The 16,543-nt window shown below is 38.8% G+C and overlaps 1 protein-coding gene and 1 long non-coding RNA gene across 3 annotated transcripts in view; one reads left to right on the top strand and one right to left on the bottom strand.

The window, feature by feature from the left end:
- LOC308476399 overlaps positions 1 to 7,121 on the top strand; it is a 34,610-nt gene extending 27,489 nt beyond the window's left edge. Inside the window, exon 2 of the long non-coding RNA XR_013985852.1 lies at positions 6,960 to 7,121. This is a non-coding gene — a long non-coding RNA (uncharacterized lncRNA). The remainder of the gene's footprint in view (positions 1 to 6,959) is intronic.
- Positions 1 to 16,543, bottom strand: part of CXADR (CXADR cell adhesion molecule) — a 34,125-nt gene that overhangs the window by 7,912 nt on the left and 9,670 nt on the right. Inside the window, exons 2-7 of one of the 2 annotated variants that reach the window (XM_081003945.1) lie at positions 12,316 to 12,476; positions 11,769 to 11,967; positions 10,460 to 10,612; positions 7,160 to 7,282; positions 6,906 to 7,044; positions 4,669 to 4,855 (exon numbers count right to left, since the gene is read on the bottom strand). In XM_081003945.1, coding sequence (XP_080860071.1) covers positions 4,669 to 4,855; positions 6,906 to 7,044; positions 7,160 to 7,282; positions 10,460 to 10,612; positions 11,769 to 11,967; positions 12,316 to 12,476 — 962 coding nt within the window. Of the gene's footprint in view, positions 1 to 380; positions 4,856 to 6,905; positions 7,045 to 7,159; positions 7,283 to 10,459; positions 10,613 to 11,768; positions 11,968 to 12,315; positions 12,477 to 16,543 lie in introns of those variants that run through there. The other variant, XM_081003944.1, reaches the window with a different exon arrangement.

The following is a 16,543-nucleotide window of genomic DNA, read 5'->3' as shown; positions in this document are numbered from 1 at the left end:
GTTTCACTGTCCCTTGGATGCAAAGGCAACTGCATTAGCACAGTAGAAAGTGTGCATCAATATAGCTTACAGCCACCCTAAACCCACAATTCCTTCTAGTTTGCTGTCTGATGTGTTAGAATACATTTGCAAAAAGGCTTGTGGATAAGCTGACATCTTTCATGCTGACACAAATTATTCCTCAACAGTTAGATGCTAATAAACAGGACAACTGCCCCAGCTTTCCACATGGTTTTACTTTTTATCTTAATTTTTAAAGGAAGAAGCAGAATATTAAGAATGACCACTAACAGCTTTCACAAAAACGAATTATCCTTTCAAAATTACTTACAGGAGAAGATGGGGGCAGGTACAGAGAGAACACACACTCAGACACTGTATCAGAATAATGGTTTTCACTAACAACTTTATTTCAAGTAATACATAAGTCATGAAACTACAACAATTTGGGATTTGTCCTACAAATTTCAGTGCTTGTACTTCAGAAGTCTGAAAAAGCGAATTGCATACAAACTGCATTCATTGCCAAATCCAAAACCTATCACGGTGCCTCATTAATGTCCTGTATTATTGCTTCAATTGCTGAGTTATACACTAACACCAAATGGGCCTAAGCATTTTTAATCATGAGCAAAAACTAGGAAGGTCCACAAGTACATTTATCCCATTGCCTTTAAACAAATGAATTACCCTTTCTGCGACAACAACTTGTACATGCCAAGAAAAATGAATTATTTCGTAAGAGGTACAATATCAAGATTGCCTCTATCAACAGTGAGGAGGCTCAAACCCAAGGAGATGATATTCAAAACTTTGTTACTGACGTTTTTAAAAATAATCCCTTTTTAAAAACTATTATCAGTTCAATCTTATGAGGGCGTACCAATCAGAGATACTGTTAAATATTTATTTGCTTAAATGTATGGTAATACATTAAAATTATTAAATCATTCTAGGTACCATCTTTTGATTGAAAGCAAATGTATTTCATGAAGACTGCCATTTTATATTTAAGCTAAAAGACTTGCCATTTTAAAATCAACAACATACAAAACTGCTGTGAATGAACTAACTTACAGATGGCCCTAATATTTTTATTTAACTGCTTGCTGCCTTTCAGAGAGGGGTTTAGCAGAAGTACTGTTACCATCTGAAGACATTTACTTAGGTTATTCTGCTACCTCCTCCCATCTAGCAACTGGGATGCCATTATTTTTTCTTCTACATAATTCAGTATCTGACATCTATTTTTTAAATGTCAAATCAATGCAGACCATATTAACCTTAATCCCTACATACCAGCTTCCCCCCTCTCAAACACTGATTGTCCTGTTGTTCCACAACTTCTCTACAGATCATCAGCATCCAGATGGTAAATTAGTACAATAATGAACTGACTACTGGTCTGCAGGGGCACAGTGCCATCCCAGGCCATGACCTCTCTCCCTTCTCCTGCTTCCTGGTTTGTCAAAACAACAACACACACAGCCTAAAGAAAATCCGACAGTTTACCACGGGAAACTTTTTCGGACCTTATCATGTTTATAATAGCAGTGTCCTTCAGACTGGTGTTTTGGTTATTCAGTAGGGTCTAGAAGTTAAGTGCTTAGAGCAAAGTCTGTCCCAAGTCACTTCTTACCTAAAACATATAGATCTGCTTTGTCAGTTCCTATTACTACAATCTCCATGCAATTTTATAAACAAGCAGACACTGTCAAGGTCCCAAAGCCTAAGAGCTATGTTTTGAAGGCTCATCGTGCTATCCTTCATTCTACCCATTTATTACTTTCATGTGAGATGACAAGTTAATAAATATGCAGAAATTCTTCTGACTGGTGTGCTACCACACAATTATGCCTTTTGCCCATTTATACCACAAGTAGAGAGTACTGAGACAATGCTATATGAATATACCCCATGTTCATCAACTGTGCAACACAGCATTTTTAAATCGTTCAGTGAGAGTTAATCTGCTTTAGCAGTGTGGCAGAATTCTAGAATCTGGACTGTATTACTTCAGAAACAGTGCAGTAGGGTAACCTTTTCGAATATTCCTACAAATGCTCCCTCTGTATGTACTAAATTTGCAGATCATGGACATAGATTTATTAGTTGTTGCCTGATGTGCCAGTTTATCACACTTAGTATTTCTTGTTTGAGTGGGAAAGCATGCAAAAATACAATAGCTTGCCTTCAGTCTGAAGCAAAAGAGTCCAGAGTTCAACCAATCTATTGTGTATAATGTCAAGCCTGACTTTAAGTAGCAGTGTGTGCTCCCCGCCCTCTAAAAAAAATGGATATACCATGTTACATATTTAAAGGAGGCTTGCTTTCATATTGCATGTTTAGGTATTATCATCATCATCATCATCATCATCATCATTATTTGCCTCCTCTTTTCAAAAGCCACATGTTAAATTCCTAATCATCCATCTGTCTGGTGCAACACAGTAGATAAACAGGTTTTACAGGAAATAGTAACAATCCCCATGAAGGTATTATAGACACAGCAACAAACAAAAAGGAGTCATTTTGAAATACAGGACATTATGACATTATGCAGGCAATTGAGCAACATCCAAAACACTGGCAAGGGAAAAAAATTAAACATCAAGTAAGAAGGAATTAAGTCACAGTGTTGTGTTGAAAACTATACCTTCATCTTGTAGCACCTTTAAGAAAAGTAAAGTCAGGCACCAGAATATTCCATAATTGAAACTTAACTTACAATCAGATGTAAAGTTTATTGAAAAGGCACAGATGAAAAAAAAAAGGATATTCAATCCAACGGCATCAGATAATCTAAAACATTGCAGTATATGAATACTATTTACACACTTACAATCTATTCACTACCAAAATTCATCAGGGCGTATGTACTTCACATAAAAGTCCTGATGTGAAGTTATGCAATACTCACTATAATACATGAAAATATCAGATCTACCTAAGTTAAGAAAATCATAGATATTTACAACATTGGTTTTTTATCTGAAGTTTTCATAGCTACACACAGAGGTAATCCAAATTTCTTCAAGTTGGAAGAGCAGATAATGCAGACATTGTATTTTACTAACATCAGAGAAAATAATACACAGTAATATAGCTTACTGCAATGGCAGTTTAAATATCTGCTGATATTTAAATTCATGTAATTCTGACAGGGAACATTTCTATACAAATTCAGTATCAATGGCTTCCTAGTAATTCATCTGGTTATTTAAATAAACAGATAAAAGACTATAAATTAAGTAGAGGTTTCACTTTTATGGCCTTCTAGGTTTTTCTTTTCTGTTTTCTAATTAAAATAGAATAGGAACACAGATGGGAGGAACAACCAAAAAATATTATCAGAAGGTATTGGAAAGAGCCATTGAAGGTATCAATACTGCAGAAAAGCTAGGGGACAAAATCCTTAAGTCCTTCACTATCGTTACACAACATAAAGAGCAATAATATCAGAGGTCACAAAGAGAAAGGAAAAATATATGAAAATAACAACAAGAGATGTGGAAAAATAATAAGAAAGGACTGGATAGTACTGTGAACATCATAAGGTTAGATTTGTGGGCATTAAAACAGCAGTAAGAAGCAAGAAGTTGATTGGATCCCTTCGGAACTTGAAATATGGGTACCCCCAACAAAAATTTTAAATTCGGCTGTGTAATTTGGAATTTATGTAATTTGGTTTGATTTGATGTGATTGGTCGGTTAATAAAAAATTATTATTAATAAACATAAAGAGCAATATTAAATATCCCAAGAACACACAAGTGATAGTGGGTTTTTTAAAAAAACGAACCAACCAACCCGCAATTTAGACTTCTGCACACACAAATCCGCAGAAATTCAGAGTGTCTGACATGCAGCAAGTATTGGTTACAGAATGCCAAGTGTTAATTTAGAAATAAGACTTCAGTTTTAAATTTTCTTTTTTAAAAAATCAGGTGCTTATTGTGCAAACACACACAGTGTTATGTATCCAAAAATAAAGAGGTTTATGCTCATGGGGCAAGCAGTACAAGATATATTTAGTGGCTGAATGGTCATAGAAAATTACTATCTTCCTACAAGAGAAAGAGACCAGTGGTAGTGCCATTTGAACAACTGAGATCAAAAATCAACCAAGCTGGTTGTGTCTAGCTGGAACTGACAATTCATTCAGTTTAAAGTTGTTGATAAAAATATTCTGGGGTCTATATTACAAGAATTTACGTCCATTTTTTACACAAGACATTTCCATCACTGTAACAGATGCTGAATATATTTCATTCACTCTAAAAATGTAAGGACAAACAATTCATGTCATACAGTTCAATATCTCCTAATATTATCAAAAATTCAGAGCAAAGGGTTCATTTAACAACCCATACAGAATTTAAATATTGCTAGTGTTTCATGTTTACTCAGAGATGACAAAACTTTCTTCAAAAGTTTCAGTTTTTAGTGTATATGGTCAAAATTGGTACAAAGGTGGTAAACAAAGCGCACTTGTCAATGCTCGAGATCAATTCTGTGCATATTTAAAAGTGTAGAACTGGAACAAGTTAATGCACTGAACTGCAGAAAGTATAAATTAATGCTGTACTATACTATGGAACCATCTTTGCTTTGTGCTGGAATCATCACAGGAATTGCTCCCATTCTACTTAGATTAGGTGCAGCTACCTTTGGTGGTTGAAAATTTGGATTCTGAGGAGAAGTACGCTCAAAGTCTTCACTTGGTACTTTGTTGTATTGAGTCTTGGCATATCCATCCATATTGGAAGGAGACATTGATCCCAAAGAAGAGCGATTACTCCCTATATAGCTTCGGGCTGTTGAACCACGACTCTTCGGAGGAGGAACGTCCTCTCTGAAAAATTAAGCAGATTTTTAAAATTACTTAAGAGTCTTGTAGGAAGGAAAACCCAAACACTTAGAAACATCCCTATCCATATTGACTTGGTACCATTTATTTCAATGAAACATTGCCTCAAGGCCCCCCTCTGCCAATCCTGGCACCTGAGGTCTGTAGGGAAAGTGGTCTTTAAGGTATTTGGGGCTTTAAGCACCATCCTGAGCACCTGAATTGGACCCAGCAATGAACTGGAAACTAGTACAGCTGTTTCAAAACAGGGGTTATATGGGACATAAACAGAAGCCTAGCCAAAAGTCTAGCTGCTGCATTTTGGACCAATCAGTTTCCAAGTTGCCTTCAAGCACAGTTCCACAAGGAGCACATTGCAACAATCCAATCTAGAAGTTACCAGTGTATGGAGTACAGGAGCAAAGTTATCTGTGTCCGGAAGGGACCAGAGTTGGCAAACCAGCCAGAGGTGAAAAAAGGAACTCCTAGCCACCAAATCCACTTGAGCCTGCAATGATCCAACAGCACCTCCAAGCTGTGAACCTGCTCCTTCTAGGGGAGGGCAACCCTGTCCAGACAGGCCATCTCCCCACCTCCTGGACATGAGAACTTGGAACACACAACACCCGTCTTTTCAGGATTCAGCTTCAGTTTATTGGCCCACATCCAGCATATCCCCTCATCCAAGCACCAATCTAACACCACAACTAGAACAAAGAGACAGAGCTGGGAGTCAACTGCATATTGATGACAATTCAAACATCCTGATGACAACTCCCAGAGGTTTTGCAAAAGATGCTAAATAGCATGGGGTGGGGTGCTAAGATTGAACCCTGCAGCATCCAACAAGACAACTCCCATGGCACTGAATAGTAGCCTCTCATGATTACTTTCTGAAAATGGCCCTGGAGATAAGAGTGGAACCACTGAAACAGTGTGCCAACCTTCTGAGACACTTCAGAAGGATACTGTGGTCAACAGCATTGAAAGCTACCAGGAAATTGAAGAAAACAAGCAGAGTTCCACTCTCCCCAGCTCTCTCCCAATAAATGTAATCAACCAGGGAGACCAAGGCAGTTTCAGTGCCATGACCAAGCCTGAACTCAAGACTGGAATGGATTTAAATAATCAACTTCTTCCAAGCAGGCCTGAATCTGGACCACCACCACCTTCTTGAGCACCTTGCCCAGGAAGGGGGCATTTGCCACTGGGTGATAATTGTCCAGGGATATCTTCTTAAGGAGAGGGAGCACCACTGCTGATTAATCACCCTCTGGACTCACCCAGTCAACCCCTACAGCTTGTCCACATCATCCTCAAGCTGCAACTACCTAAACTGATCCAGTATAGATGGAGCTGCAGACCCCTCAGTCGGATTTGCTCTTATTGTGGCATCCAATGCCACTGAAATCTAAGTGATTTTGTCCCTAAAGTGCCTCGCAGAGTTGTTACAGCAGGCCTTCAATGGTGTCAAAGCAAGGCTCTCTTGGTCAGGTAACTCTGCAATGGTGTGTTGGATGGATACTTGTGAATGCAATGATGGCCAAGAAACTTTCTTTGTCGCTACCACTAAATAGCTGAAGCATGAATTACTATACCAGGTGCTTGATCCAAGGGATGACTACACATTTATGAAACTGCCTCTTAGGGGCCAACTTTGGCACGTACACTACATAGTCTCCCCTGCATTTAAAGGATGTTCGTATAGATTAAGCAAGGTGGTGATTTTTTAGTGAAATAGTTCAAACTGGTAGCTTATGTACTACTTTCCCCAGGCAAGTTGTTAGGATATTTTAGTCTTATAAACCCAATACACACTATTGTATATATTTAATATTCTTTAAATTGTTTGTATAAGTTATAAGTAACTTTGAGCTTTCAAACTGAGGGCAGGACAAGGGAAAAGTATGAAGTCAAAGAAGTACATGAGTAGATGTCAACGTTTCTGGTATTTCATGCAAGTTGGTTAAACTATATGCCTTTGTCAAAACATTTTGTAAAATTGACAATTAAATTTTTGAGCTCATGCCTAGTTTCTCATGCCAGAGTGACACACCTTATATCATGATGCACTTCTTTTTCATATTTCTTCTCTCTTTGTTTCTTGCAGCAACAGAAGATGATAAAAGCTAATAAACAGAGTCCTAAAAGAGTCCCTATTACAGCTCCAGCAATGGTTCCAGCTCTATTCACCGCTAAAACAAAGAGAACAATGATGTATGAGATGGCAGGAATTAATTCTTCAGTTTAATGATAAAGCCTTACCAAATTATTATTTCTATGTTTTTGCTTTCAAAACATAATACTTACGAGGGGTGACATTCAGCACAAGAGAACACTCATCTGCACCAACTCTGTTGGAAGCTACACATTTGTATGTGCCGGAGGAAGCCCGAGAAGCATTTTTAATCAAAAGATCACCTGTATCTGAATCTGTAAATATATATATACATATAAACTTCATTAGAATTTGTCAAAAGTAGCATTGGTAGGAATAATCAATAAAGCATGGATTTATGTTCTTACGTGTTTAACTTTTGACTGTGCATATTACTTACACAAAATAATTCAACACAGCTAAGGTGCAGAAGAAGTTTGGTTTCCAAACATATTCAGAGACACTCACTCTGCCAACTCACTCACCCCATTCCTATTAGGAATAGTCTTGGGGCTGCTGCTATAATCACCCTCCAAATCAAGATGAAGTAGCTATGAGGTACCAAACTGATTAGCAACCAAATCTGCTACTGCTATTTAGATGTTTACTAGCTATAACTTAAACTGACTTTTCATAAGGTGTCTGGAAAAACTCCTGCCTCCACGTATTTACTCACCCATTTAATCTAGGTTGATCTAGAGATTTGGGTTTTTCTACCTTGCCTGGATAAGCTTCATAGTACAGTGGTACCTCGCAAGACGAATGCCTCACAAGACGAAAAACTCGCAAGACGAAAGAGTTTTTCGTTTTTTGAGTTGCTTCGCAAGACGAATTTCCCTATGGGCTTGCTTCGCAAGACGAAAAACGAAAACGTCTTGCAAGTTTGTTTCCTTTTTCTTAAAACCGTTAATACCCAGGGTGACTTCGAGGAGCAACTCATAGCACGCGGTGTGGTAGCCTTTTTTGAGGTTTTTGAAGACTTTGGTGATTTTGAAGACTTTGGGAAACCGTGCTTCGCAAGACGAAAAATTAATTTCGTCTTGCGAGGCACCACTGTATTACAAGAGAATACCATTTTCTTCCAAGCTTTTAATTCACATTATTAGTATTATCCGATGAAAATTTCTATTAAAATTAATTAACTGACTGCTGAGAACAGCCTGCTTTTATAGTTTTATAAATAGGAAAAATTAACAAAATATTTAAGGAACTGGGACACTGTTTCCCAACCTTAGGGCCAGGAACCCCCAAGGGATCCATGGGTAACGCTCCTCCAAGTCTGCAGTCGGATGATTTCCTATGCTGCTGTACCTCTTTGCAGCAGCATTCCCAGGAGTGCCATGTTATCCCTGAGGAGACTGTGACCGCTGGAAATTGTGGGAACATGGTTCAACAGCATTGGTCTATGCCTTCTTTACTTTCCTTTGTTGCTGTGAGGTGTACTTGGGAAAACCTGGTGGCAAGTTGCAAGAACATAGCAGAGGCATGTTGCATTTGGCGTTTTCGGGCCTTTTATGATGCACAACACTTAGGGCTTATTGTAGAAGGTGAAATACACAGTTGTAGAGGGCTGTAGACCCTCAATTTAATTTTAGTGATCTCCATGCTGTGGACTTTCTGCCTACTAATTATTGGCTGCATTTGAGTTCCTCAGTTACGGCAGCAGTGGAGATTACTTTTGGTGCTTTATTAAAGAATAAAATTAGTGGATTTGGGGGAGTTTTCTGTCTTAGAGATCATTTGGGCATCAGACCTTTTAGGGTTGCCTGTTGTTCTGATCAGCATTTGCTGCTCATGCCTGCCACCTTATTAAAAAAACAAAACAAACAAAACTATAAATGAAATAGAATCAAATTAACTGCATATATAAGTAGATTTACTTACAGTGATTAGGAAACTTACCGAAGAATACAAGAGAGTCATGATTCTATAAATTGCCATATATATCATTGGTGGCAATTAAAGTTTTCTTTATAATTCTTTTGGGTATTACTCAGAAATAAATATTTGGTTCAATTTGATTGATTAGTTATGTTGTTGATCACTGGGTGTGCTGGGGAAATAAATAATTTTATCTTGTGTCTATCATACCTTTTTGAATGTATTCATTGGGTTCATCAAGGGGCATATTGAAGAAATAAATGAATTTATAGATAAATTGATATGCAATACCTTATAGACATATTCATGGAGGTTTGGGTGATCCACACGACGGTCACCTCCAGACTGGATTATTGTAACTCGCTCTACGTGGGGCTGCCCTTGAGACTGACCCAGAAACTCCAGCGGGTGCAGAATACTGCAGCGAGACTCCTTACGGGGTCTTCGCTGCGAGATCACATTCACCCGGTGCTATACCAGCTGCACTGGCTCCCGGTGGAGTACAGGATCAGGTTTAAGGTGCTGGTTTTAACCTTTAAAGCCCTATACGGCCTAGGACCCTCGTACCTACGGGACCGCCTCTCCTGGTATGCCCCACAGAGAAACTTACGGCCTTCAAATAAAAACATCATGAAGGTCCCAGGCCACAGAGAAGTTAGGCTGGCCTCAACTGGGCCAGGGCTTTTTCGGCCGTGGCTCTGATCCGGTGGAACACTCTGTCACAAGAGACCAGGGCCCTGCGGGACTTGACATCTTTCCGCAGGGCCTGCAAGAGAGAGTTGTTCCACCAGGCCTTTGGCCAGGGCACAGCCTGACTCCCTCCCTCGGCAATCTTTGCGGAGCTCTGGCCCAATGGTTGCCAGTGGCTTGAATTAATTAATTTTATAATGAATGATTTTAGAGTGTTGTTTGTGCTGTACTTTTGTACTGTTTTATTGTTCTTAGCCGCCCTGAGCCCGGCTTCGGCTGGGGAGGGCGGGATATAAATAAAATTTATTATTATTATTATTATTATTATTATTATTATTGTGTTCATACTTTTTTTGCTCATTATTCATTATACGACTTAAAGTTGCATAAAATTACAACAATTAGCATGTGGGGGACCATTAATTTTTTGAGGTTAAAAAAGCATCCTCATAAAGGTTGGAAATCACTGCAGTAAAATGCATGATAGAAATCATTTTTGTGCCCTTCCACCATTCAGATTCCGTTCTTGGACTGAGTAAAGTAAAGTTCGCAAACCGGAACACCACGTTTTGCAGAGTTCGTAAACTGAATCATTCATAAACAGGACTGTTCTTAAACCAAAGTACCACTGTATAACTCTTCTTTTCAGCAAGTTCCAGAGCTCACCAGGGGGCTTTTTTTTTTTTTTAACTACCTTCATGGCCCAAGGAAACATCTCTGGAAAATTCTTTAAAGAAACTCAGCAGAGCAGACTCAATTTTTTAAAAATCAACTCTTTAAAATTCAAAGCTCTGCTTGTAATTAGTTTAGCATTTGAAGTTAGAAGGGAACAGACACTCGTGTTCAAATATGAAAAAGACAGTAATAATATAGAAGCATACTCAGTGATGATCTGTCTGGAAGTCCTTCTTTACCCATCTTCCCCCAGTGGTAGCTTATAAGGGGAGTGCCTCCTTGGGATTTACATTTCAGAGTAACATCAGTTCCAATCTCCTGTGATCCTTCGACATAGCATTTGGTCTTTTGAGGTTTTTCTATTAAAAAAATATTATTGTACTATGAATGCAAACTTAGAACTATGTACTCATTAAATGGTATATGTAGCCGCAACATAAACTATACATACATCACAGACATTTTATACACATATTTTATTTTCTTTCAAATATCAGTAGTTTGCCAACAAATTGTTACTACAATTTCAAAAAGATTAAGCTACTTCTTCCATGAGACCAACTACAGAGCCATTTCTTAGCATATCACACCACATATTTGTCCCACCCACCAGTTTGTACTATGTCTTGCTTCAAAATGTAACAAACTTATAGTCATGGTGCCCTTTAATCTGAAATATGGCATGCAAAATGCTTTATTTCCTGGCCCAGCTAATGCAAGATAATATGGGGGCTGATTTAAACACTGTCCATCTAACAACTCCTCTTTACCATGCTTAGACTGTGGCCTTTTAAACTGTGTGGGAGGGGTGGTGGTATTGTTCTGTTTGTGTTTTAATACTATAAACTGCCCTATGATCCTCGGATGAAGGATGATATATAAATTATATGAATTAAAATAAATACTAGCAAATCTCCAACTATTCATCCAATACTTACAGCCACTTTATAAAATCAGATAAAAAGTAATATTAATTGTATGCATACCCACCTAGGAGTTCGAAAGCACATCAAAGTGCAAATAGATAAATAGGTACCGCTCCGGCGGGAAAGTAAACGGCGTTTCCGTGTGCTGCTCTGGTTCACCAGAAGCAGCTTAGTCATGCTGGCCACATGACCCGGAAGCTGTACGCCGGCTCCCTCGGCCAATAAAGCGAGATGAGCGTCGCAACCCCAGAGTCGGCCACGACTGGACCTAATGGTCAGGGGTCCCTTTACCTTTAATAACTCACTAAAGCAGGGCAACCTGCAGCTCAGAATTTTGGAAGACCTCTGCAAGCAAAGAGTTATCTATTCCCCCTATTCCGCAGACTGCTGAAAAGGGATGAAAGCGGGGGGGGGGGGGAGAGACACGCCTACTTTTGGCCCCATTTCCACATGCTGCTGCTGCAGCCTTGCCCCCTGCCAACATGCAGCAAACACGTATCTCCAAGCAAATACAGCTCTCAACAGAAAAGAGTGTCACGAGCCTGCACTATGTACAGTTTATGCAATTGCAAAACTAGAAATATCTTACCAAGTACAATCAGCTGAACTCTGTGGGTCTGCATATCAGGAGCCTTCTTCACTTTACACTGGTACGTGCCACTATCAGCCGGCTGTAAGTTCAGGATATCAATACTCGCATCTCCATCAGCTGGGTTCTGATTAACAAACTGTACCCGCCCAGCCATATGATACTTGTCATAAACCGTGTTCTGACTGTACATAATTACCTGAAAGGAAAAGAGACAGATGGCTATCTTGTATATGAGTTATCACAGTTGGAAGGGACCACTAGGGTCATCTAGTCCAACCCCCTACAATGCAGGAGTGTTTTGCCTAACATGGGGCTCAAACCTATAACCCTGAGATTAAGAGTCTCATGCTCTACAGTTATGTATGTTCTATCCAATATGATTTCGATTTTTCCCAGTAGTAAATAAATATGTCCTAGAACTATTTTCTGGAAGGACATTAGGTTAAACATTTGAATTCTTAGTCTCAGCTTTGGGCTCACCTACGTTCAAAATGGAAGTGAAACATATGGAAGACCTAGGAGTTTAATAAAGGTTTTCACTTACTGGTTGCTCCTTTTTTGGCTCCAAGACAACCCATTCAATGTCAAGTAGTCCTTCATCTCCTGCTGCAAGAGTATACTGGCAGAGCAAAGTAACCTTCTCTCCTAGAGCCTTTGTTACCATCGTCTGTTCAGTTGATGTTATTGTTACACCCTCAGTGAGATCTAGAAGCAAACCAAAATTTTAACACCTTAGAAGTTTAAAAAGTATGAAAACATATTGTATGCACAACTTTGAAAATAGGAATAGCTTCTCTTTTAGACATCTAAATAAACCACATGACTTGGAACCAACTATTGCAAACCTCTAGCATTTCTATGTATTGCAAGGTACAAAGGACACACTGATTACATTAGCTATTTGCCCTTAGGGACAAAAACATTACTCATATCTTTTGAAGAATTTTTTATGTTAAATAGATGTTGCATGCCTTTTTCATTACTCTGCTATACTTAAAGGCCAGTGCAATGCTGTGCAGGCTAAAGCAAGTAGGACTGAATTCTACAACCACGGTACCTGCGTAACGATGATGTAACAGTATACTATCTACCTCCTTTTATCACAGCAAAAGTAGTTTCCATTTTACAATAATGGTTTACAATCTAAGAGACACGCTATAAAATTAAGGGACGAGGAAGGCAAAGTTGAGCACTTGTATTGCAATAACTTCATGGAGTCATTCTGAGCAGCCATAAATCTCTCTCTGTTAAGTTGTGGGTGAGCATATCAGACGACACAGCGATTCTTCAAATAGCTCTTGTTTATTCGCAGGCCAGAAAAGAACTGAACTGAAGGGTTCAGCCAGCCTGCTTATATAGAGCTCCACTAGAACGCAACAGTAACCATTTTCTGTAACTACCCAATCACTGAATGTCACTTTCAATCTCTTATTTGCATATGTGGACCTGAGTGAAAACTATCTACAGTATCCCCCTGCTGGCCCAGGGTGAGAACTTCAGTACATAATACTCTCTGTGTGTTATTACTGAACTACCCCCTCTCCCACGAAAATGGGGGGGGGGGCGTAAGTTGGTAATGTCAAATGTTGAGACTCCCATGTGTCCAAATTCAGACAATAATCTAGTATTGACATATTGGCCCAATTCACATGGTAAACCAGTTATGTGGCCATGCTGTATGCACTTCTATTTGCACTTCAATTCCTCCCCTGCTGGAAATGAAACAAGCCACAGTCTGGCTTGTCATCATGTGCGAACACGGACTTATCATTAGTTTCTCCCCCCAAAACAAACCTAGCTTAGAAAAAAAACCACAAGCTCATGTTTTCATTCATGAAAAGGCGAGATTCTGGCTTGTTTATTTTACAGCACAGCAGGAGCAGGGGAGGAGTGAAGTGTGGACTTTTGGACAGTGGTACATGCAGCTTCTTCACATTAAACCATCGTTTCTTTTAACTATGGCTTGATGTAACACGAGAAACAGGCCACTGTTTGATAAACAATTCACCAGAATCAGGAAACGTTTACTTCATTCCTCCTATTTTTCACAAAAGTTATATAATTTTAAGTGTAGGACTATCAACATATGACTGCTATTTCTCAGTGAATTCATATGACATTTCTCACATCGTTCTTCAAAAGAGAACACAGTAAATCTACAGCCATATCATGAAGCCCCATTTTCAGACAAAGACAGCTTAATTTTAAACAACTGTGTAGTTTAGCATTTTCATAAAATCCCAAATGAGTTTTCAGATCTAATGCTTTTGGCAGCCTTTTCTGCTTCATCTCCTCCTGGAACATCAGCATAATCCTCAATTGCATGCTATACTCAGAAGGACAATAAATTTCTGACACACACATTTAGGCAAGCAAATGATTACAACATCTGCATAATGGCCAAAGAACTTTTTCAGAGATAGTTAAGTAAAGACCAAGAGAAATGTTTGTACAAATTTGGGGATTCTAAATAAGAATATACGTTCTCAACTCTAAAAAAAAAAGTGAAAAGTAGTTTTCAAAATTATTCCATATAAATGGTGAGGTGTGTTCTGCAATGCTTAAAAAAGAAACAAACTTGTTCCTATACTGTTTTTTGCTACCAATTAGATTTTTATGACAGATTTCTACTGTTTTTACATTAACATCCAAGTAACAAAGGATAAGTCACGCAAGAATTGCTATACCACCATACAGTACTAGAGTTATTAAATGCCACTAATCCATAACATATGCTGTAACATATATATTTATATTTAAAACAGATCTTTGTTTGTCCAATACTGTTTTCTACAAAGGTATGACAAGATAGGAAATAAAACATAAACACAGATATATTGCCAGAAATATCTGGGATAAAAGCCCTTTTAGATATATATAGAAATCTTATTCCCCTCCCCTCCCCTCAAATTTATCCAACATTCCAACATGAAATTCTTCCATAGTGTTTTGGTGGTACCGTGGTGCTCTTCTCATTCTCTCGGACAGCTCACATGAGCTTTCACATGTATGGAAGTGTGGGTTTTCTGTAGACAGAATGTGTTACTTAGACATGAAATGTAATCTTGCAGTTCTAAAGCTCCCTCCTGCAATGTTAGAGCTGAACAGGATGCACATCTTAGAAAGATGCAAGCCCAAACACCAAATCCATTTTCTTGGTTTTGTGCCAGAGCTGTGGTTCAACTCGTGCTTATAATGCAACGATCAATACGCCCGGTGCTGCAGAAGCACTAGGGTCACAATGAAGAATTCACCAGGCTCTGTTTTCAGTCTACATGATTTACAGAAGTGTCATATGAACACCAGTGTAGGGCAATTTTCAAGGTAAGTGATGCATTGACTTTCCCTATAGACTTCATCTCCCTAGTGTTGCAGCAATAGAACTGCTGGCACAATTCCAAAGCTAAGCAGGGTCCTGTATGTTTTCAACTTGGATGGAGAACCACATGTTAAGATTCCTGCACTGCAGGGGGTTGGACTACGTGACTCTCGGGGTCCCTTCTAACTCTATAATTCTAATAGCTATATAGGAAACAGCCTTTACCAACCTAGTGCCCTCCAGAAGTTTTGGACTACAACTCTCACTACCCCAGTCAGAGCAGTTATGTTGGCTAGGGCTGATGGGATTGTAGTCCAAAACAACTGGAGGGCACCACACTGGGCTAGATATACGAGCAAACCAGGTAGACATGAAAAAGCATACCACCACAAGAGCTTTCACACTAGTTTCCTTCATGTAAAATTAGGGTACTACTTAATTACTAAAAAGTAAAATATTCAGAGAACCACATTCTAATACAGGCAACAGCCAATCTGTGTGGAGGTTGCATTCCAGGCCAATGCGTGCAACAACGGAGCACACATAAGACCACCCCACCTCCTTTTCCAGTTCGCCGTGATGTACACATGCACAGACGTGCATCAGACAGTTGTTGCCTGTAATTAACTCAAGCTCATAGTCTACACTACAAATATCTATTTCTTTTCTTAAGCTAGCATGGACAGAACCAAACTGTGTTGTTTTCAGCATCTTCATAGATCTTTAAAGTCAAGATAGCAATAAATAAATCAAACACATAATTAAAACTGAAATTTCATGTATAAGTTTTGGGAGGAATCCAACGTTGGAAGAGAAGAATTACTTATGCAAGAAGACTTCACCTTCTGCAACCCAATGGGGATCTCCAAAATCTGCTTCAGAGAGCCCACACTTACCCCAGCAACCTTCCAATGCAGACACCGAAAACCTGCTACTGGGCAGAGGCAAGGAAAGTCAAATCCTACTGCATGAGCTGTTGTCTATTTTACTTGGAAAACATACACTGTTTGATGTATGTCCTTACCAGGGACTATACATTGTTTGATAGAGTCCTTACCAGTACAGTCCTCACAGTAAATTATGTCATAGCAAATACTTTTTAACAAGTTACTCCACAGAACAGCTTTAATGTTTTCTGCAGTTGAACAGATATACTCCTGGTTCTCATAAAAAAAATAAAACTATAAATATATAAATAAAAATATATCTCCATTATTAAAAACTAGTGTGTTCACAGCATTTTCTGAACAAATACAGAATCTAATTTAATTAAAAGTTAACCAAACATTTCTCCTAGCAACAAACAGTTGATGGCCTTGCTCTACTGAGACACATTTATCAAATTCAGAAAACATGTGTTTTCTTTCAGCTGCAGTAAAAGAGAGCACCAGCCAGTCAGTCCTGTGGTCAAAAGAATTATCAACAGAATGAGGGAGCCTATGGCATCAGCATT

Source organism: Podarcis pityusensis (genome assembly GCF_964106645.2).
Source record: "Podarcis pityusensis genome assembly, chromosome: 4".
NCBI classification, from domain to species: Eukaryota; Metazoa; Chordata; class Lepidosauria; order Squamata; family Lacertidae; genus Podarcis; species Podarcis pityusensis.
The sequence above is the reverse complement of the archived record's forward strand: the minus strand, read 5'-3'. Positions and strand labels throughout refer to the sequence as shown.